The sequence below is a fragment of the Haliaeetus albicilla genome, chromosome 12 (genome assembly GCF_947461875.1).
Source record: "Haliaeetus albicilla chromosome 12, bHalAlb1.1, whole genome shotgun sequence".
Classification (NCBI taxonomy): domain Eukaryota; kingdom Metazoa; phylum Chordata; class Aves; order Accipitriformes; family Accipitridae; genus Haliaeetus; species Haliaeetus albicilla.
Window position 1 is genome coordinate 38,027,590 of NC_091494.1, and position 24,007 is coordinate 38,051,596.

Genomic DNA, 24,007 nt, shown 5'->3' on the forward strand with positions numbered 1-24,007 from the left:
TATAATATTTCATTTCAGCAAGATGAAAATGTGTCGTGTCATCTTTCTCTTTTTGATCTTTTAAAACTATGCAGTTGGAAATTAAATGTGTTACTATGATTACAATTTTTCTGTAAAAATGAATAAACAACAAAATTGTTACATTTCTGTGAAATGTTTTGAGTTAATCAGATCATCATTTTCCAGTGAAGACTATTTACTTGGGAGTTTCTGACCAGCTGTAACTCTAGCACTTGGAAATCTTTCACCCTAGGAAATTAAAGAATATCAGAACCATGAAAACATGGGAGCATGGCGAAGCGCTGCTTGCAACACTGCAGGGATGCCCATCAGTCGTGGGAGCACCGCGGTGCTGAAGTCTTACTTTCTCATTCTTCTCCTCAATTTGAAAGCCTTCGTACCTCTTAACCCAGAGTATTATATATGTATGAATACATAAGCAGTACACTTGGTGTGCAAACAATTCGAAAACAGCTAAAACTCCAGTAGATGGCGCTCAAAAATATCCAAAATGTGTGTCCCGGTGGGGCTCGCACAGGCCCTTGGTGCTCAGCTAAACGGCTTCATGCAGGCGGCTCCGGCAGCAGCTCTCGGCACCGCGGTGGTCTGGGGGGGAGTCGGTACAAGGTCTGGTCTGGTCTGGCACAGCGATGTCACCATGACTCTGGGAGACAGGAGCCGATCAGAACTGCACGACCCGTACGCAAAGGTTGGCTCAGCAGTGGCGGGCAGCTGGTGCTCACCAGTGCAATGGGAAATGGGGCCATGCACGTCCCAGTTCCCCCCAGTGCCCCCTTAGCTCCCTGCTCTGTCATACACAGCCATCGGTTGTACTTACTGGTCACTCTCTCGCTCAGCGTGAAGTTAACAGGCAATACACATAAAGTTAATGGATTAAGAGATCCGAGTCCTGTGAAAACAGAGCAAAGTTTTGGCAAAGTGCTGAGATCCAGGGCAGTTGTAGAACACGACTTGCTGGGTAGGGGAATGTCTGTCTGCCAATTCCTGTGCAGTTTTGTTGTTTAGCAATGGCCAGTTCTGGTGCCAGTTTTAAATTTTGTAGCTCTGACTGGAAAGAGCTTGTTGTATTACAAAGGCCGTTGAATAGTAATTCTTCAACAGAAGCACAAATGGTTTTACCACCACCAGGGGAATGGTTTTTATTGACCATTTTGACCATAGACCAGAGTGAAAGTTGATACCATCTGATCAAGTCCTTGGCTGGTGGCCCAAGGGAAATGATCGAACGAGTAGCTCCCCTGAAGTCCCACAAAGCCACTGCCAGAAGGGCATTAGCAACACACGCTGTGATTCATCAGATGCTACAGGGAGCCCAGATCTCCTGACTGTCATCTGCTTTATACAAAGCAAAAAAAAGCCCTTTATCTAGCCAGGGAACAGATACATCATGAGCGGCAATGGTGAAAGCCTTTCCAAGCTGGTTGCCAATGTGCTTCAGTCCTTCTCTGGAGCACTTACCTCTGCTTTAACATTAGTATGAGCAAAACACACATGTGCACATGGATTCTCCCTGATTTGTTTTGTCCTGTCCTGAGCTGCAGGTTTGACGCTTTCACTTCTGGTCACTTTACAGTCCAACTGCACTTTTCTGTGTCTGGAGATAAGTCCCACTAGTCCTGCCTGGCATGATCAAGCAGCCCAGGCAACAGTGAAGAAGAGGTGGCTGCTCAGAAAAGCCGTCATAGCCCAGCTGATGTCAGCACACAGTGGAGCAGAACTTGAGCAGGTCAGTGAATGTGAATGCGAATGCTGTGCCCAAGACTGATGGTTTACGTCTTTCACAATACTTGGAGCTGGTGGCAACTGAGGCTACGATGCCTGTCGTGTGCTGTGGTGGAAGAAATGACAGATTTTGCCATGGGAAGGTAAGCTTTTTTTCTAGGTTGTTGGGGTTTTTTCTTTAATTTTAAGAGGCAAATCACTCATCTTGCAAGAGCTGAAATGTTAGCAATAACTTCACCGTCTTTCTGATCTTTGCACAGGAATGACATTATTCACTGCAGCAGTTTTGCCTTTGGGCAAAAAGGGTAAGGGGTGACAGGATGGTTTGCTTCAAGCCTGGATTTCATTAAACTTAAGCTGTACCAGTTTTGTTGCAGATCAGGCAACAATTGATCCAGTCATTGGACTTTCTTATGAAAACTATTTATAGGGAAATCACTAAGAGATCAGGATGTTTCTTTACAAATTTATTTTACAAGCCAGAGTGATGGCTGAAAAGCCCTTTGCTTGTGTGATAGCAGAGGTCACTCTTTGAAGCACCATCAGTTGGTAGGCAAAGAATGGAATTTTGTCTCTATCTAGCTAAAAACAAAACAGAAGTGGCAACACAGATGGTCATACATAACATACCCCATATATTCCCGAGGACTAAGCCTATTCACACAGACTGTGTATCTGACCCCAGCACTCTTAACTGAGGAGCTCTTGAGTTACATGATGTGAAGTAGAGTGGGATTTCAGCTCTACCATTATATGGAAGATGAGGAAAAATGATCATGGCTTCATTCAGAGGAGCAGACATCTCACCACAAGAAGCCAGAGCTAGCTTGTGGGATCAGACTTTTGTTAACCATCAGACTGCAAAGAGAGTGGGGAGATGGTGAGCACTGGCTTTCAAACAAACTTTCATTTCAGCTGCACTCCCAACATGCCCGGCCCTTCCAGCAATTATTCTGGCTCTCAGCCATCAGTCCTGGGAATAAGCTTCCTTTGGGGGAGTGCATTTTTATGCTGCAAGCATTAGAAGTACACATATCTCAGGCTATTTGCCCCTATGTGTAGTCAAAAAAGCCTATGTGTGTATGTATATGTGATCTTTTCTCTCTCTTTTTTTTTTTTTTTACCAATACAGAACAACTCAAGATATTAAAAAATGGACTAGTGACTTGGGGTTTAAAAATGAGATGTTCTTCAGGACAGCACAAATATCTCCTACAGCTTTCAGATGAGGAGCAAGAGGACTAATATTCCAGATTAATACTCTGAGTACCGCAGAGAAGAATTGCCATTTGAGAACCTAAATAGATTTTGTCACATGTGGTCTGGCAGACGGGAAAGTGGAAATAAGAAATCTTCCTATCCTCCTCTCTGCACCCTGCCCAATGTCTATGAAGGACTTGGGGATGCCAACTATTCAGATTGACAAGGGGCTGCTGGGGTTGTCTTGAAGAATGCACACTTCAGTTTGCACCATGTCACAAACTGAACCCAAGCCTCATTTAAGGGATGATTTGTGCTCCCTTAATTCACCATTTAATCTCCCAAGAGTTTGTCCTGCTAAATACTGAATTGAACTACCTTTCCCAGGGACAATAGCACAGTATCAGGAGAAAGCTAGTCACAAACCATTTCAAGCTGATAGCTTATGTTCCCTCGCCAGTGCATTTCCCTCAAGAAGTGGTGAAAGTTGTTCAATGAAGCTTTTGTGTTCCTTTGGTGAATCTCAGCTAATTCACATACAAGCATACTTTGTACTTTTTTTTCTTTGTTAAGCAGCCATTGTACTATCCAGCACAGGCAAAAGAACAAAGAGCAGCAGGCAGCAAGAATGTGACACCATCTCTTCCCATGCAGCTCTGTTGCTGCGGCTCAGCCGGCTGGATGTTATTTTAGTGGCTGTGCATCCCACCCATGCGTTTCTGTGGGCCCAGAAGCCGCGCTGCTGTGACGCCTTGTGAGCTCGAAGCTTATTCATGTTCAGGAATGGGAGGGTCAGGGCCATCGACACACACCAGCATCCTGCTGCCTATTATTTCCTGCCAGTGCTGGCGTCGCACCAAGCCCTAACATGACAGGTGGATGGAGTTCACAAGGAAATAATGTCATGGGCCAGTTTTCCAGGAAAGCTGTTAACTCTATTCACAAACTCGGGCCTTCAGATTGAAAGGGAATGTGGCTGAGAAAAGGTGGTGAAGGGCCGCTCTGGTCTTATTTACTTTTTTTTTTTAATAGATTATTCACTGACATCTCTTGCTGCAGTACAGAAATCTTTACCTTTGTTAGTGCCTACGTCTTCAAGAGCAGACTGTGGCTAAATACCTTATAACTTACAAAACCATGGGGGCGCTGCCTCTGCAAATCCCAAATGGCCTTTTTAATTTCAATCAGATTGCAAAAGATGGTAAGAAACTAAACATCCGCCTTTTCCTGAGCTAACTAATTCCTGGGAAACAGAAAAGGAGAAGAAATATTAGGTGAGATCTAAGACTGATGTTAACCTGGGGACTTCAGGCATTTTATAAGAATGAAACTGAGGGTACAGCCAAGGATGTATCAGTAACAAGACTTACATATTTTTAAAGGTCTCTGCCTTCCAATAAGGCACTTGTGTAAAGCTCTACTATCCCTCCTGACTTTAGGTAGTGTCCAACATTTGCTGTTGTGTGTTCTTCTCTTTCCTCTTTTCCTCTCTGTTTTTAAAGTTTAATACTTTTTTTCTCTTACTCTAGAAAGCACAGAAGAGTTAAGAAGTGAAAGCAATCAATCCAAAAAGTGTTTTGCAAAAATGCCATGTTTGCCACAAATGCAAATTTTTGGATGCATGAGTTAGGACAATAGGACTCCAACTGGCTACTCACAAGAGGAAGGATTAGGTCCTCTGTCATGTTAATAGTGACATCAACAACCTGAATAAAAGCCAAAAATTCAAGTTGATTCTGCAGTTTAAGACCATTGTTCTCCCATATGGTTTAGCCTGTAAGATTTAGTCTACACATAAGAGTTTTGCCAGGATATATATAATTTTTCACATCATACAGTGCAATTCCTGATATGTTAATGTACTTTTATGTATAAAAGCCCTTTGTAATTGACAAAGATTTATACCGATATAGCTAAGATGTCCTACAATCTAAAGGCATCAGAGGTATTGGAAATATGTATGCAAAATGATGGTTACCTATCTTCTTATTTTGGAGCCCATTGTACAAACAAATTAAGCGAAACCTACTAATAATATGCAATAACCTCCATCTCAGGTATTAAAGGAGCAGTAGCCCTGGACTTCGACTCTGGATAAGGAAAGCTGAGGCAAGTATACAGGATATTCCAGAGGGCTTGCTCCTGGCCTGACCCTTCTGGATCCTGATGAAATTCTCAGGCCTTTCTTCGTTCCGTTCTCTGAGCCTGGTTCATGTTCTGTAGACCTGCAGTAATACTGTACATTCATTGTTTGGTAACAGGAGCTCTCCCAAGCGTCCAAGGCAGAGAAATTAATTCTTGACACAACTCCACAAAACTAACCTTTCTCTCTCCTTTTTTTTTTAAACCTGGCAAATTATGGTATTAGAACCACAGTCACGTACAAAACATGACAAGTTAAGTGACTGGGGAATCGTAAATTGGGCGTTTTGACTTGAACAAATACTAAGCATTGTCATACCAAACTGATTATTATTTTAAAATACTGTCCCGGGCTATAACTGGCTTTGTGTACAATAGCAATACAGGGTGTAGTTACAGACACAATTTCCTGTGGTTAGGTTTTGAAATTATTATTTAAGATCCCCGTAACATTTGCCCAGTACACCAGCGCAATTCCCCTATTAGATAATTTTCTATCCTTGTGAGGGCAATTTTGCTTGCGCAATGCTGCCAGAGCTTTCAGGAAGGGAGAGACAAGCAATTGTGACAATAAAATTTGCATCAGCTCCCACCCAACCTCTCCCAGAACCTAAATGCCATTTGTCGCATTCAAAGCCTTTTCACACCAGAAGGGAAGGTGTTTCTGAACTGCAAAGTCATTGTGATCTCCACAGGGTTGCATCCTCCAGGATGACTTTTGCCTCTCAGGTTCCCATGAGAAACAGCAACTGTGGAGTTCCAAATGGCTTTGTATCAAAGACTCGGTGGACCACATGACCAAGCATCCAGGCTCAAAACCCCAAATCAATCCAGGTTAGGTCATGGAGTTCAAAAGCTGAAGCAGAAATTTTGCTGTTTGTAGCTGACCAGTCTGAGGGAGCTGACCCTTGTAAAAGCATTGTAAGTGTGTCCTTGTAAAAAATATTTCAGATCTAACAATACCACCAGTTTCTGGAAAAATGAAGGTGCTAAGCCTACCACACTGTACTCATGTAGCACGTCTCCCAGAATGATTGGGTTTTAAGGGCTAAAAAGAATGTATTGTTTCTGTGTTGGAACAAGGACAAGGAGAGAGAGGGATAGTAATGAAAATGTCTGTAATATGTAGATTTGCAGGAAGAAAAAACATAGACTGTGAGACTTGTGTTGGACATTATCACTGCTCATTCAGAAAAGATGCTACTACTACTTCAGATTGTCCCAAAATCAATGCACACAAATGATGGTGGAGAAGTCTGTGCCAGTTTCTAAGGCCACATGGCAATTTAGTGATGAAATGTGAAAATATCTTCAGCAGCATGAGGTCTCTGACCAAGCTGTTCACAACCTCTGCCTTGTTCCTGCAGGACACCAGGACCAGGTGCTGGGCTTCTTCCCCATAAAGTTACTATTTTGCTTCTCTGAATAAAGGACAAACAAGAGTGAATTCCTGCACAGGCTTTCACTCACTGCTCAACACGAAAATGCTTGTGCATGTACCTTCTCTCAGTAGGATACAGTTGATGCTACTGAGCTCAGCAGTGTGTGCGACAGCAGCCCCATATTACCTAGAGGCCTCTCAACCTGTCAGTTAGCTGATATTACAGGACACCATGCTGCATCTGAAGCTTTGCTATGCTAGGGGATCATGCCTAGGGTCATTGCAATGCTGTCTGTCACTGCTCACATGCTGCTTAATGCCTAGATGCCCCACAACTAGCAAGGCAGAGGGCGGTGCAGGCACTCTGCTGTGTCCTTGTATAAGCAGGGCAAATATAAAAGACAGCAGAGACAAGGGAAAGGAAATCTCCTCTAGTAGTAGCAGAGTGACTCGTACTCACTGTTAATTTACCTTTCCTGAAAAAACTGCTCCCCAGAACCCATTGCCTCCATTCCACTGAGTTTGGCCTTTTCTTTTGACTTGGAGCAGAGCCTCACCTTGCATCTCTACTTTCCTTCCACACACCGCAACGCAAGTTCGCCTGTATCACAGCAATGGCGAAGGGACGACCCATGTATGAGAAAGACTTCTGAAGAGGGCAACAGGCTGCTTCTGCTTTGGGCTCAGCCTGGGAATCATGGGGCTGAGCTGTTACACTTGTCTAGCGGAAATCACTGCATCTCTACAGCCCCTGCAATTCTCTTCTCGGCAGCCCGCAAAATTCCACTGAGGAAAAAGAAATGGGGAGGGGGAAGGAGGAGTCAGAAAAAACTATTGTGTTCCCAGGGGGAAAAAAAATAAACAGCCCTATTTAGCTTATCCAGTTTTGCTAATGTCAATCACTTTTCTCATTTTAAACAGGAAAGACACCACTTTAGTCCACCTGTTCCATTATTTATCATGCTATGCATTTCCCATGAATTGTCACTCATGCAAAACCTGTACATCGTAAGGGGACACCCTAATATTTTTAATGACCTTAAGCAAAGTGATTGACATTAGACACCGGTGTCAGATGTTCTGGTGACGCAACATGTTCTCCTAGCAGCAGGAAAGCTTCCTGCCGTGATTAAGTTAGGGCTATGGAAGTGCTAAAATGTGTTGTCAGCTTTCCTCTGATGCAAGTGATTTTATTATAGCGTCTGGTAACCACGGAGTGTGGCAACGCAAATACTGACTCCAAACATCCCCTCCCATACATATAGCTTGCTCTATTTAAAACACGAAGTGCACTTTGCAAATCCGGGGATAAGTTATGGATGTAACAAGCTTAAACCACGGAGGGCAGAGGAAAAGGCGGCACCTAAGCCAGAATGCCTGGGTGATTTCAGAAAGAGAAGCGTACGGCTCCGGGATGACCTGCAGAAGGCTATCTCCTGCGGCACCTGTTCAGCAGGTGTGCTCTGCAGCGGCATCGCCACAGCCGTTGTGGATGCCAGAGGTTCTGGAGGGCAAAGAGGAGGCACGCTAGCGAGGCCTCGCTCGCTGTAGCAGTGGAAAGCAAAAATCACATCCAGCTCCTTTGAGTCTGGAAAAGTAAGGGAAGATTAAAAAAAAAAAAAAAAAAAAGAAGAAAGAAAAAAAAAGAAAGGGGACTCCATGCAGCCTCTCTGCCTTCTGACACCCTCATACATGCTGGGGTGGAAGTCTGTGACTTGGCTCAGCACCACTTGTCCTTCAAGACATAGATGAAGAAATAATGTTCTGGTTTGCTTCAATTTCAATTTGGGACCAGCCCCTCAATTATTCATTACCTGAGAAAAGCTGGAATACCTCTAGAACACAAGAGTTACAGAATCAAACGTCTCAGACGCACACAGGGGACACCTGGCACCCGCTTTTTGTGAAGGTTCATAAATGCAAAGCTCATTCAACAAACATTTACCACACAGATGACTTTGCTTCCACAAGTAATTATTAATAGTTGGTCTAAAACTGGCTATGCCAGTGTCTGCAGAACTGACTGTTACGATTTTTCAATAACTGACCTGTTAATCAAGCTACAAGAGGGGTGGGCTGTCAAATCAAAATCCATAGTCTACAGAGATTTTTGGAAGAGATCAGCAGTACATATGTTCACAGTTATTGTCACAGATGTTGTTCTACAAAAATAGAATCATAAAGCAGTCAAAGTTGAAGATACAAGCTATCTTGATGGCAATAAAAAAAGATTTTCTAAAGGTCTAGCAGCACTGAATATTATTTTAATGAAATTTACTTTTTAATTTTATAGCAAAATAATCAAAAGTGCTAAACCTGACCACATTAATTTACAAAAAAAGTCTCATGTTTTAAGATATAATCATACCTCGTTATTTAGGTTAGACAATATAATTACACATTTCTACCTATTTCTATTCAATAGTAAAACAATATTAATATTAGTTGGTTTAAAAAAGGGGGAAAGTACCACAGATATTGGGAGGGGAAAGTTACATAAAATATATGAATCAGCTTATTGAGCAATCTGCAGTGTGTTTGGTTGTTACTGCCTTTTTTTTATTCTTTTGAGCTACAATTTAAGTCACAGACAATCTGGCTGTAAGATTGTAGTCACTTCAAATGCTATGACTTCTCCCTTGGTCAAATGTCACAGTGTGTATTTTAAGGAGATCTCTGGCATTTCAAGTCAGTTCAAATTATTTTCTTAGTTCTCACAAGTTCACTTTCCAACACAATCAGCATGTTGGAGAATGCAGTTATGATGATTGCAGTTATGACGATTGCAGTTATGACGACACTTTTCTGTGAAGGAAAACTGTTTTTTCCTCCGTCTTGGAAAGAATCACTACCAAGTCTGCAGTAAGAAAAATATTAAGAGCACTTGCAGAGTTTTAAAGCATATTTCTCAATCCATTCCATTTTCATTTCAGTTCATTTCCAAAGTTAAATTAAAAACTGCATTCTCTCGTATTGATAAATAGTCAAGTTGACTTACAAAGGTTCTGTCTTCTGTCCAGCCTTCTCTTGGTTGTCTTTAACCAAACAAGGTTCGCTGATTTGCCACAAGTGCTGTCTGGCTCTCCCGCCTCTTTGCTTTCTTGTTTTGCTGCCTGATTTTCCAGCACACTGCACTAGAAGCCAGCAAAAGGAGTCCTGATGACAAGAGGACTAATCCAAACACTGAGATGATTGATCCATGGGAATTGAAGCTGTACGCCACAGCAGTAACCACAATGCCGGCTATGAGGATAACCACACCGAAGGGAATGGTACAGCGATAACAGGAGAGTTCTGCTCCCCCTGTTGCTGCAGTCAGCTGGCATTCACTGACAAGAGGGATGGTGGTTATCACACAGTCATTGTTATTACTCTTCTCCACGGTTACAGAACCAGGATGCTTTGGAGCACCCAGGATCTCTTTAATAGGTTCGTTTGTCATCTTGATTGTCTTGACTTCGTCAATTCTCAGGCTACAGCAGGCTCTGCTGAGCACGCATTGCACTGTGGAGAGAAGAGCATGAGTTCAACTAAGAAGCATTACCGTTACGTGACAAATGGGTGACACAGAAGTATCCCACTCAGGATTGCAAACAAGCAGACACTCTGACCCCACAAGGATTTGCGCACAAGCTTATTTGTAACACTGCCGATTGTGGAGGATCTGAATCAAATCTTATAGTAGTCATCAGCAGGTGCCTAAGAGCTAGAAAGAACAGTGTCACAGACTAAGACAGACACCAACCTTAAAGTGTTGTGGGCCAAATCCCAGTTTAAGTTACATCCTAAAGTCAGTATTTCTGGATGTAATTTAGATTTCAATGGCATTACATCTTTTGATGAGGGGGTGAAGTTCACGGGCTGTTTTGGTTAAAAATTCTACTCTTGCTCATGCACTTTCTCACACTGTTTCTTCATATATACACCTATACACACACATTACACAGATTTGCTCCAATGCACATCACAATAACATAGGCAAGAACTGGCTCAGCAAAAACCAGGACTGAACAGTGAACCCTTTCTCAGTGCAAGTGCTACTTTGCAAAAAAATCCAAATGGTCATGACTAGGTACGGATGTGGGGGGAATGGGGATGAAGACAATTCCCTGCACTCAGCAAACACCAGCTGAAAGCTGGTGAACCTACCGTTACAGCAACATCAATGCCAGACTGTCAGCTTGCCATTTAAATCGGCTTAATGCAAAAGTAATGGGTCCCTTATAAGTCCATGACCCACATCCATGTTACTGTGTGGGAGGGAGATTTGCAGTCATATTCACTCATCTCAGTTACAGTAAGTTGCTGTCCTCCTGTCTCCATATTGTATACACACTCTCAGTCCTACAGACAGCATGCACAGTTTGATTGCTTCCACATTATGAGACAAAATAGCCTTTGGCTCCATGGAACCCAGTGCTTAACTGGAGTCCACCCGATCAGGGCAAGCCGAGCCCGTGGCTTTCCACCACTACAGGCTGCCGTGACAGACCTCGGCCATCTCACTGGGACTCTGGTGGTGTGGGGGCCGCCCCAGAGACTGCGATGAGCCTCTGACGGCTGTGCTGCCTTGGACCAGGCTGTGCGCTCAGTGCACCCCACCACATACAACAGAGCCTGGGACACAGGAACCACTAGGTTTTCCTCCTGCAAGTAGCTCACAGGACTCCTGCACCACTCTCCAGTACGGGCTGTGTAGCTTTTGCTCTTATGAGCAGCATGATACGCAGCTCAGAGAACAAGGAAGAGTGTTGGCAATGCAGTAATGCTTTTATCACTTTTATCACCTTCACATCTGTGACTAGGAAGTTAATTGCCAGATACTTGTATTCTCCTTTTCCTTTCCCACCACTCCCACCCTTGTTGCTAAGATATATTCATCCATTGTGGAGAGCCCTTGGTTTTGTATCTCGGTACCTCATATAACTGACTGCGTGTTTTGCAAGAAAGAGGACTTCACTATTTTTAAACACACGCACAAACAGGCTATACCCTGTATCTAGTCAGAGAGTTTGTGTTTGAGTTTCCTTGAACCCTAATGAGAGAAGGAAAGTTCAGATCTGGTTTGACAAAGCTTTTGTTCTACTTCTCTAAGGAAGAGTGCTCAGCTCAATATTGTATCTTGCTGTACACAGCTACCTTCAGGGGTCAATCCTGCAAGGGGCTCAGCAGCTACAAGACAGAGTAGCCTTTCCCTCCCTAATGACAACACTGAGCACAATACAACCGAGCACACACTGAGCACGCACACTGACAGCACAAGAGGCAAAGGGCACAAACTGAAACACAGGAGGTTCTGTCTGAACATCAGGAAAACACTTTTTTACTGTGAGGGTGACTGAGCGCTGGAACAGGTTGCCCAGGGAGGCTGTGAAGTCTCCATCCTTGGAGATATTCAAAAGCCATCTGGCCAGTCCTGGGCAAACTTCTTTAGGTGACCCTGCTCGAGCAGGATGGGGGGTGGACCAGATACCTCCAGAGGTCCCTTCCGACCACAAGCATTCTGTGATTCTGTGTGTTTCTGTGAAGGTACCTGGTATCTCCAAGGGCAGGAAGAGGATCTGATCAGTGCTTATCAGACAAAGCAAATATATTTATGCTGACGCCTTAGATATCCTCGGTTCTCCTAGGTTCTGTTGCTTTGTACTTCGAATCGTAACACATGATTAAGCACCTTTTATATCAGTTGAAAGAGCCCAGGAAAGCCATGAGGTTGCTCTAGAGCGCCATCGATCTGTCCCCACATGGATCTGTCCCCACATGGATCTGAGCCCAAGTTCTGCATTTTCTGTAATGACTTACATGGCAGTGAGACTCACACTGGTGTCATTATGTTGCTGCATTACTTATGCATAAAATGTTACAGAAGTTCAGCACAATGGGAGAATGTGGTCCCCAAATGTCACCTTTTTTTGATCTTACCATTAAACATATTCAATTTGTTCAACATTTTATTATTAAATTTGTGGGAGGAAAAAAAATTAACTGGTTTCCATATAAAAGGTCTCTTAGTTCCAAATACATTGTAGTAACTATTCAAAAGTCCATATACTCTCTTCTAACAGTCACAGAAACAGGCAAACTTCCCAATAACTTGAAAAAGTTTTGGATTGGGCTCATAATAAACATGATTATGCTGAAAAACTTTAACATCCAATCAAAGTATATTTACTCCTGTCTCTACAGTCCTTGTCCCTCTGCTTCAGATACATCCCCAATGAGCATTACATCTCTTAGATGTCTTGTACAGAGATTTACGAAGAAGATATATTTATACAGTCAAAACTAACATGAATTTAAAAAAAACCTCCTAAACCACCAAAATTAAGTCAATGGCAAAATACCTGTTGATTTCTGAGGAGCACAGTTCTTGCCTGTAATAGGATGTAAGCAGACAAGCATTCATATAAAACAAATAAACAAACCTCTATTGAAATACTGTAAGTTAAATAAACAACAGAACCTATTTGAAGTGTGAGTAAAGGTATTCAGCCCTAGAAAATAGGGCACTAGATCCTCAGTGCCAGCAAAGTCACTTCTGACTTATGCCAACAGGTGACTTGGTTCAAGTTTCAGAGCAAGAAATTTAGGCAAAGATACCCAGCAACACCAGCATCCTCTCACTAATCATACTAGAAGTACTGTCTTAAGGAGCTACTTTGACTTGGAGGAAGAATGTGTTTCTGCGGCAATCTGTGGCTAACACTGGATAAAGGGGAGAGGAATGTTTTGCCCACTAATAAGCGTAAGCTGAGATTTACTGAAAAGCCATGAGATCCAACAGCATGCACACCTACCAGGTCCATGAGAAATCCATCGTAAAAAATCCTTTAGCTCAGGAAGCCAAGGAAGACTGCTTAAGATGTCTCATATGTCAGTTCAAGGCAGAGTCATGCAGCAGTAAGAGCCGCTCCAGGCTTTGAAGTGTCAGATGTTGCTGAATGATGAATTGGAGGTGGCAATATTCTAGCATGGAAGTTTCCTACAAGAAAAGTTGTTGGATATTTATCAACTTCTTAAGAAAAAAAACTCCTGCATGGAAAAGCTGCCGCTGTATGCTGACTCCTGCTCCTAACCTAACCGAAGCAGGAGATGTTCTCCCTCTGGCTCTCCTAGTGGTTTCTGCCTCTTTTCTTGGCAGCAGCCACCCATTTCTGGCCCTATGTAACATTTTCCTTTGATGATGCGATGTCTTGATGATAAGCGTCACAACCCAGGCAAGTCCCCCAGAAAGAGCTAGGTAGGAAAAGGTAATGCACACAAATTTCTATAGTTAAAAATCTCATTTAACTTCGTTTCTATCGCCCACTTTGCCTATGTGAATCACAACTCAGAATACTTGGGGTTTTGCCTCCTCTATGTCTCCAGTTTCTTTGAGCAAATCACTTCATCTCCCTGTGCCTTGGTTTTCCCAGCTGTAAACTGACAGTGACAACAAGCTTCCCACTAAAAAACCCTTTAAAATCTATTCTACTATAACAAAACCTAAGTAATATAATCTGAAAATGTCTCTCAGAAAAAAAGGCAAACTGAGTCCAAAAACTCACTGTAATAAACATAAGTCCATTATATTTACTATTCATTTCTGTTATTGGATTTTTTAAAATAAGATTCATAACTCAAATAAAGACAAGGCAGAATCTGCAGGCAGAGCAGTGTGACAACTCTGCAGAAAGCAGAGCGATGGAAATTGTTATCAACTGCAGAAACAGCTGTGAAATCACCAAGCAGCTGGGTAAAACTTATGAAGCAGCAGAGATTTATGTTGCTAATCTTATTCAACATTCCCTTTCTACATGTGCATGATTATGGAAGATCATTTTGACACTGAAGCAGGAGTCCCAAGTGGGGATGAGAATAAATTCATGAGAATAAGTTCATATAATGATAAACTTAAGGGCTTTTTCTCTTTTTAAGTTATTTAGACCATGCTATCATTTCACAAGCACAAACATTTACAGGCACAAACTGCTGCTGTTCTTCTCTAGATGATCCTTGGAACAAGCCTGTGACATAGCTGAAGTATATTTAGCCTATTATTGAAGTTAGATAATAATAAGGAAGTCTCCTTGTGTCCTTGACTATACTCTTGTGCGCGCTACCTAGAAATTAGTTTAACTTTTTGAAAAGTTTGGAGGGAAATGCAGAAACCCCCCCCCAAACACCACTTTAGACAAATTATCTAGATTACATTAAAACAAAAGCAGACCTCTGAAATTATCTTGCAGTCAGCTTCCACTCGTATTACAAGAATGGTTACATTTGCTTGAAAAGCTCTTCCTAGTGCAATTGTGCCCCCTAAGCCACTCTGCTAGCATCATTCTTTGAAAAGATTAATTACTCTGTCAGATACATACAATTTATTTGTATTTGTCCTTGACTCCATACAGTTTAAGTAATTTTTTTAAATGAATGTCTATCAAAAAACCTGACTGACAGCAATTTTTTTTAGACAGGATTTCTTCCCTCCTCCTTGTGTCCCTCACCACAAAGCTGAGAAGCAGAAACACATGAAATCTATACATTAAGCTTCCAATATTTTAACTCTCAATGATTTCATGTGGTGCTCTCTCAGGAGGCTTCCCACATACTGAATATCCCTGTGCAAGTGCAAAGAGCTGGTATTTCTCAGCCACTACGATCCTTTCTCCTTTTTTGCATTTTACTCAGAACCAGTGGGACACATTCCTGCCTTCAGCCTCCGGACCTGATTCTCTCTGTCTTGCATGTATTTCAGACACCCTTTTTTGCTTATCTAAAATTCCAATAAATCATAATGGTCATGCTTCACACTTGGTTTTGCATTAAAGTGACTATGGAAAACAGCATAAGGAGTCCTTCTGTATTGAGAGGAGAGCCAGAGTTCATTTGGAATTCAACAGACTATAGTAATCCTGAACACAATCCCGCAGCTCTTGCCCATGTGAATGCTCCTGGAAATACATAACTAGAATTTGTACTTACAAGACTCCAGGATCAGGCCCTGAACTACAGGGGTAGGAGAAGAACACATCACACCCACGCCAACTGCCTGACCCTCAGGATGCCGTAAGTTTCCACCACCAAGTTTCTGGGTAATATGATTACCAGATTTAAGCTCTCACATCTTTTTCGTTTCTCAGACATAGTTGGAGGGTAGGATGGGAGCCAACCAAACCGCTCCACAAACAAACTTCGTTATCTGCAGATTGCCAAACTTGCAAACGCGTCTGTAAAACGCCACGCACACCTAGGGCAAACCGCCGCGTGTCACGCCTGTCCCCGAACACCTATGCCCGGCAGAAGAGACGCGAAGAAGCACGGAAAGCTTTACGCCCGCTTGCTGCTACACAGCCCGCCAGTAACGAAAAGGCGCAGCTCCGCGGGGAGCAGCTCCGACCGCGGAGACCCCGAAGCTTTTCCTTCTAATACTTCATCCCCCGGGAGAAGCCCTGCGCCACGCAGGAGGGAGCGGTGCTAGGAACCGCCTCAGGACCCGCCGGCCGGAGCGGAGAGGCTCCCTGGAGTGCCCGAGCAAGCCCAGCCCGCCCCGCCGGCGCGGCGAGCCGGGCCCCGGGCGCTGCCCGCGGCAGCAGCGGGGCCGGAGCCCCCGCGGGCACCGAGAGCCGGCGGGGGCGCGACCGCCGCGCCGGGCGAGCGGGTCCAGCGGCTGCCAGCCGAGCCGAGCCGAGCCGTGCCGTGCTGTGCCGTGCCGAGTCGTGCCGTGCCAGGCTGAGCTGAGCCGAGCCGAGCCGAGCCAGACCATGCTATAGTATGGTGTGCGGAGCCGTGCCGTGCCGAGCCTTACCTCCCGACTGCCGGACGGGACTGCGGCGGACACCAGCCCGGAGCAAGCATAAGAGGGGGATGCAGCTCGCCGCACAAGGGACTGTAAACAAAGTTCTTGGTGAGAGCGAAACAATTAAGGGACCGGAGCAAATTCAGCGGCGGGAGCTGCCGCGGGCGGGGCGGCACTCACCGGGGAAGGTCCCGCTCTGCTTTGGGAGGGCGGCCGGGAGGAAGGCTGTTCTTCAGATGCCAGGCTGGGCAGGGCGAGCAAGGAGGCTGCCCTGCCCACAGCGGTTTTGCTTGTCCCGGCCGGCGGTGCCGGCGCTCCACGGTTCACATGCCCGTTGCAGAGAGGCGCACGGTGGGGACGTGCGTGTCTCCTGCTTCGCCAGGTCACGCACCGTGGCGAGGCTCTGCATCACACCCTAGACGTGTCAGGTTAAACGCGGGGCCTGGGCGAGTGTTTTCCAAGCCCTCTCTGTCCTGCTGCACGGCACCACGCGGGGTGTCCGGCCCCGTCGATATCCACGCGTCGTGATTCGAGCGAGCGCGGACGGGGGGGCTCGCTGCCCGTCCTGAGCCCCTCTGGGACGTCAGAAGTGGCAGTGCTGGGTGGCACTGCGAAAGCACGGCCCGTGCTGAAATCCAGATGAACTCCTAGCTGGTGTTAACTGCTCAGCAATCAACTGAGGAGGAACATAGTTTTGGATGACATCCTTGGAGGACAAAGATTCATGTATCACCTAGAAATATTTTTACTGGCTTTTCTATGCTTTAATCGCTCATTTCAGCAGAACATCAAGTACTACAGGGGTTTGGAGTGGATGGGTACGGGTATGTGGGGTTTTTAACCATGATTTCTGTTCTTTTCAGACAAAAAGCAGACAAATTTTGCTTTTAAGGCTTGTAATGGGACATGTTTGAATTTTGCGGTTAAGCTTACCCAAAGTTTATATTTAAAAGGCACTATTTTATCAATGATTGATAAAAGAGCAGTGCACCAGATGTATTTAATCAGCCACTCTGTCTCTGAAAGCATGCATGTACTTTTGACTCCCTTTCCAGGGTGAAATCCTGGCCTCACAGAAATTAATAGCAAAACTTCCATCAACTTCACAGGGGCCAGGATTTCACCCTGTGTATCATTAAGAACTCCCCAGTGATGGAGATCCTGCCAAGGGTTCATCTCCTCCAGCCAAATCAGCCAGGGGGTTCTGGAAGAGCTCCACAACTTTATACAAGAAACTGGCATTTTTTCCCCATTTGCTAGCGTTCCCTCCAAATACATTGCCATTTCAGCAGAAATGACAAGCAAACTGGATCTGAGGGGAACTGTCATCAGAGAGGATCTCTTGGGCCATTAAGTCCAGTCCTTCTATTAGGAAGGCAGCCGTGCCAGGTAATATCTTTATTAAACTTGCTGAGTTCCACCTCAAACCAACTGGGTTTCCTATTCCTTCTGTTGGAAGGCTATGAGCCTTATTCTGTTGATACATAGGAACCTCTATATTGTTTCTAGCTTCATGGATTCATAGACAATTATACATGGATGAATAAGCTTTTTGCAGAAATAAGTGTTCTTTCTTTTGGCAATTAACCCTCTAATGTCCTAAGAGGTAGAAATCAGACTCTCTCAGTCTTATTTTTGATCATCATTTTTCTCAGATTTGGCCTTACCAGTATTCTGCATGGAAGTGCAAGTATTTTCCTGTCTCTACCAGAAGTACTAACGTTTCATAATCATCCTCTGATTGTTCAGTATATCTGGACTCTTCTCCAGTAACAGTTCCATTTATCACTTTATATTAGAAATTCTTGCTGTTAGCACATATATGCATGGCCTAAATTTCACCACATTCCTATTACATCAATTCCTCTCTAGTCCTTCCAGTGTAGTATTTGGTCCTCCTATGTTGATAGAGAACCTCCCTCCCATGCTTACACCATCAACAGTTCCACTCGTACATTCTTACTTTTCCATGCCAACTTTATTACTGAAAGTGTTACATAAAATACTGAAAGCATTACATAAAATACTTCCCAATACTGTTTTTTGATGGACTAATCTGAAGTACGCATAAACAAGCATTGAAGCTGGGCTTAGAAATCCTATGTTTCTGTACAAATAAATGCCTTAACAATAGGCTAGAAAGTCACACTCTCTCCTAGACCCCATGCAATTTTAACTCCTTTTTGTGAAGCAGAAAAGCTGAGATGAAAAGTGACGGGAATGCCATCTCCCTCTAGTGCTTCGAGATTAGTGGGCTCTCCCCTAGAAGGGTGGGTTTGTAGCTCTCGGTCAAACACAACTTGGGCACCACCCCTCTGGCCTTTTAAAAAGGGGATGACTGACTACCTCTGCCTTTTAAGGTCTTGCTGTGTTCTCAGCATGACTCTCCAAGGATATAAGGAAAGAAGCACCAAACATACCCGAAACAGCACGTTTGGCACCTGTAGAAATTCAGTGCAAACAGCTGAGGAAACTTCAGGACTGAGCAACAGCTGCAGTGAGGGGTTACAGGTTCACAATTTTGGACTGCCATGCTTAAATGCTACATAGTTCCCCTTTAGGACCTGCACTAAATGACAAAATCTCCTCCCTGTGGCCTTAACACAGCTGCTTCGGAGGAGGTGCAGCCCCAGCGCCTGGGACAATAAGCAAGAAGCCTGTGTGATTCTGGAACTCATGCAGCCTATTGAGAGAGCGGAGTTGTACTCCTAAATTGAGCAATGCTGTTGCTCTGCCTACTAAGTCACACTTGCAATACTTCACGGCTTCCTTTGAGTTTCTAACAGTCTCATGGGCCTTAGCAGCACGGCAAACAGTGACTCATTAACCTGGCAAAGTACTACCATTGTAGAGTCCCTATTCAATTAGTTTTTCTTGCCTTTTCCCTAATCCTCCACTGAATTTTCCTTTATTTCAACCCTAAGCCCACACATGGACATGACATGCCAGTTGATTGCATTTACTGAAACTTCTAGAAAGCACTCTTTCAACATGTTTAATATGTTGTAAATTGTCCTTACCATGCCATGCAGTGTATGTGTTTTGTGATGGGGAACGGAGTCTTTAACAAAGCGAGTTAAACAGAGAACCAAATCATTTCACACAAAATGCTGTAGCTCCCCTCTCATTAAAACAGTTTACAGCACAAGGGAGTTCAGCCCTGTTGGTTGATAGCTATGCAAACCACCCACTTTGTGTGTAATCAGGCTCATGAAATGGATGTGTTTATAACGATAGTGAGAAACCTCTTTGGTGACTAGGAATATGGAAAGGAATTTTCTTTGAACTCCATTAGATCCTACAGTACTTTGGTCAACATCAGTTTCCTGCTGTGCATTTGAACTTTGTTATTGCCCTACTCGACTTTCACTTAATCTTCCTGCAGTGCTGAAGAATACAGGACATCTGGAGCTGAAAACAATTATTCTTATCTCCTACTGCTTTCATAATTACATGAAGTTCACATTTGAAGCGCTGCATTCCTTATGTGGACATGTGCTTTTAATTAACAGAGGGATGCGCCACACCACCAGAAGCCAAATTCTGAATCTTGCACAAGTAGGTTACAGAAACTCTGAATCTGTAGCCAACATGGCAGCTTTCTGGCTGAGCTAGGAGGAAGCCTGGTAACACACACGAGACAATGTAATTTCACCATAACAGTGCTTTTTGTTATACTACTGCAGTAGGATCCAGCAGATGCAGCTGAGATTTAAGTCAGGGTAGGAATGATCTCTTCCCATGGCTTTGCAGAGGGCTTTTCTTGTTTTTCCTGCACTGGCTACCCCTGAGAATTTACAGGGCACAAAGACATGACGCGAAATGCTGACAAAAAGCTGAAAAAGTGACTTGTCCAAGCTCACCTAGTGGATCACGTCAAGAGACATTTTGTATCTTGCTTCTCTGCTCTGCCAGTACATATGGCATAAAGAGCACACACTGTTCCATCTTCAAATGGTCAGTCTAATGAATATGGAGCATTTCAGCCAGTTGTAATTGACTCTCCAGCAGTAGAAAGAAAATTATGAGCTTTCAGCTAACCTACACAGGCCATCAGTTGAATTACTTCCTTTAAAATAAGCTTCTCCATAGGGTCTAGACAGCTTGGGAAAATTGGCGAGAAGGGAAAGAAAGTGTTACGGGGAAATCACCACTTGCCAATTGTGTTCAATGGCTATTGATGCACAGATATACAGGTTTATGGCCACAAGAAACCTTCAGATCATCTTAGTTGACATCCTGTGTAACACAAAGCATTCGATTTTACATTCAGTCCAAGATCTGTACTATGAAACCAAAATTCTCTTCTCATCTGAAGCATATTTTTCAGAAAATCATCCAATCAAGAGATGGAGAATTTGTCTCACCAATTCATTCAAATGTTACTATCTTCACTGTTAAAAAACTATGGTTTATTTCTAATTTTTCTAATTTCTTTATGTTAATTTTAAATCTTCTGGCTTTTACCCTGTCTGATAAGTCTTTCTTTGTCCTACTCCACTACAATCCTTGGGACTAAATTTATACATAAGATCTATCTAAAATACTGCATATAGCTCAAATACCCAGATTTTCTCCTACATAATAGATGACTTCTGTGAAATTAACAGTAAGTCAAGTGTCTGACCTAAAGGGTAGGTAAGAAAAAAAAGAAAGAATTATTGCAGTCAGACCAGTTCTCACTATTCCCAGGAAAGAGACCTTTTCATATATATCATCTGCTTTAGCATCACACACTAAAGGAAATGTTTAGAAATATTTCTACATCCATGTAAACAGGTTAGGAAAGTAGAGGGTATGGTAGTGACAACCATTTGCCAAATCAAGTCTAGATCCAAATAGCCTTGCTTATCTTTTGAATGAGTCATTTTAGGGCTTGCAGATAATAGTACAATCCCTTCTTTTCTACAGCAAAGTTTTAAAATTATCCCTCTTTCCTCATAAATAGGTCGCACCTCACAATCTCCAGTTTATTTGCACAGGGAGTGCATTACTTTCCAGAAAAGCTGTGGCTAAAAGGGCTAAATCAAAAGTAAACATGGCCAAATGAGAGAGATGGGTCCTGATACCAGGAGTCCAGGATATTAAAACTCTTTACAAAGATAAAAAATATTTAGTATCAGAGGGCAGGAAAACAGCAGAACTCCAGTTATTCTCTGAATCCGCTTCTATTTGGGTGGAGCTCTGCTGAAATTAGATACTCAATACAGATATAGTCATAGGGTTAAATTCAACTCTATGAAGAAGGCCATTACAAGCCAGTGTTTAATGGCCACTTAAGACCTCTTCTGACAGCTCAAACAGTGGATGTCTTGTGCTAATTCTTTGCAAAAGAGATGATTGTCACTCTGGGTGCCCCTTCCAGCCTATATACTTAGGCAGGAATATAAAATACATAAAATACATACAATACATAAAATATATAAAGATCTCAGTGCAGCAGCCAGGCTAGATTTTCTGCATATTCCAGAAGTGTTGAAAAAACAGATTTTCCTTTGACTTACATAGACTGCCTTACACATGCATGTCTGTGGTGGGATATGCTATTGTTACTTTTCAGCTTTCTGGATGAAGAATTTGCTTCTTGCAAGCTGCAAAAGTCATGGAACAATTTGTAAGAAAGGCTTTTACATAATGCAGTCAATAAAACAACAGTAGCAGAAGATAATTGGTTTGGCTGTGTATAATAGAAATATGAATGTGCATACTGTATAAATGGTGTGTCAGGACTATTCAGCACTTTTGCAAAGTTTTTGGAATGCACTGAGTAAAATGGAATGACAATAGTATATAAATGTCTGCACAGCAGCTGAATCCAGCAAAATCCTACATCTTTAGTTCATCTTGAAGAATTTCTCAAAGTGCACCAGTGCCACACAGAGACAGATGTAGGAAAACACAATATAGCTGGTAGCACTCTCACATATGGATACCCATATCCAAAACAAACACTGAAAATCATCTGGGGCCTGAAAACATCAACGTAGTATTCATTGCTGTTTTCATTTCTGGCCACATAGGATTTTCTAATGGAGGAGTTGTCCAATTTACTGGTTTGATTCCACACTGTAGAAGTCAGTGGATTACTCGGCGTTGATTTCAGTAGCAGAAAGGTTAGGTGCTAGGGTGGAATTAATACAGATTATTTCCACTCTAAAAGACAGGTGGACAATTTAGGTGCATTAATCCCATTGATAGCCCAGATCAGCAAGTTTCCTTGAGGTATCATTTCCCACTGAAAGCAGCAGCAGCTAAATACCTAAGAAATACTAAGTATGTGGGTCAAGTTGTGGGCACTTCTGAAACTCCCCCTCATTGCCCTAGAATAGTAACCCTCTATTTTCATTCAGTTAGTATTTAGGTCCCTGATCCATGTGTGGGACTGGATCGTGCTGTATCTAGGCTGCCTTTGGTAGCTGTGCTCAAGCTTGGGTTCATGTTCCCAGAACCAGCTGCCCTGAAGCAGTTGCTATCCCACTGTCTGTTGGGGCAGAGCTCTAGGAAGTTAGTCCCCGCTGTGTCTGAACTCACCCCAGACTACAGCCACACTATCTAATAGTGCAGATATCAAAGACTTTTGTTCAAAGTTTAGCTTCTATCCCTAAGCTAAGGGCAATACATGGACATAGAAGTGATAAACAGTAACACTTACATAAACATACAGGAAAATAGAAAATAAAGTCTCCTTTCAGAACTGTTTGTGCTTTCTTAGTAATCACCACTCCTTATTTACCAAGAAAAAAGGTCACATAGTGATGCCTTTTCTGAAAGATTTGGTCCCTGGAGTAGCCTTGTGAGATAAATCTCTTTTTTCCATGAGAGTGCTGGGGGGAGGAGGGAGTGGCCAGGCAGCTGTAGCCAACTTACAACTCTGATGCCATGTAGACAACCATATAATGCAAAACATTTACTGTAAAACAATAGGCAACGTTGAGCTATGATCACTTCAGTCCTTTTGCACAAACAAGGCTCCTTAAGCAATCATATACTCTCACGGGCACGTGTCCTTGCTGCATGTTAAACATCAACTTTTGACTCAGAACTACTCCTTTTTCATACAGGGTGAAAGTCATCTCTGTACAAACAAGAGCCACAAGCTCTTTCAGTCTCATGTGAATCCTATTTCAGAGCATGAATGGGATTTAAAAGTAAGATAGGAATCTGATAAAATTGCTGCAAAAGTGAAACTACCACTTAAAGAAATACTTCTGCAAGATAAACTAAATCAGTCTCACCCACAGACCATTGTCTCATTTTAAAGACCAGATCCTCAGCTGGGTGAGCAGCATAGCTCCACTGAAGTCAGCTTAGCTCAGCCAAGAATTTACTTGTAAAGGTTCAGCCATAAGAAATGTATTGTCATAACGTTTTGGAGAACCAGCTGGGCTGACTGAAAGCACGCCATTGTAATTCACAAAGAACACAAATAAGCCAAAATATTTTATACATGTTGTATAAATATTAATAATAAAAGGTCATAAAACATGTAAGCATACCACAAAAATAAAAGAACTGGAATGCTTGCCTAGCGGTTTCACTGGGGAGGTGAGAGCAGGTAATCTATGAGCAGAGACTTATCACCATTAGTGACATTATTTTAGAAAGATGCTACAGGTCAAATTCTGGCATCAAATTTACATGCTGGGGGGAGGGTTGTGAGATACCATCTTGCCTTCTGCCAAAACTCTGTCTCCAGAAGTTTTCTGGACTGTGCAAGGATGATGCTCAGCCTGTATGTCCAAACCAGAGTCAGCCAGAAATCC

The 24,007-nt window shown here is 43.1% G+C and overlaps 1 protein-coding gene across 4 annotated transcripts; it reads right to left on the minus strand.

Moving 5' to 3' along the window:
- Window positions 1–8,423: 8,423 nt before the first annotated feature.
- On the minus strand, window positions 8,424–16,648 carry TMEM100 (transmembrane protein 100). 4 transcript variants are annotated; one of them, XM_069799233.1, is made up of 4 exons: window positions 16,425–16,648; window positions 16,254–16,334; window positions 13,264–13,448; window positions 8,424–9,970 (listed from the first exon to the last, which is right to left on the minus strand). In XM_069799233.1, exon 4 carries the CDS (start codon window positions 9,906–9,908, stop codon window positions 9,504–9,506), a length of 405 nt encoding a protein of 134 aa, XP_069655334.1. In that variant the 5' UTR covers window positions 9,909–9,970; window positions 13,264–13,448; window positions 16,254–16,334; window positions 16,425–16,648; the 3' UTR covers window positions 8,424–9,503. The 4 variants fall into 4 exon arrangements, with proteins under 4 accessions (XP_069655334.1, XP_069655335.1, XP_069655333.1 ...); XM_069799234.1 differs by lacking the exon at window positions 16,254–16,334; XM_069799232.1 differs by having other exon boundaries at window positions 16,254–16,648.
- Between the last annotated feature and the right edge of the window lie 7,359 nt (window positions 16,649–24,007).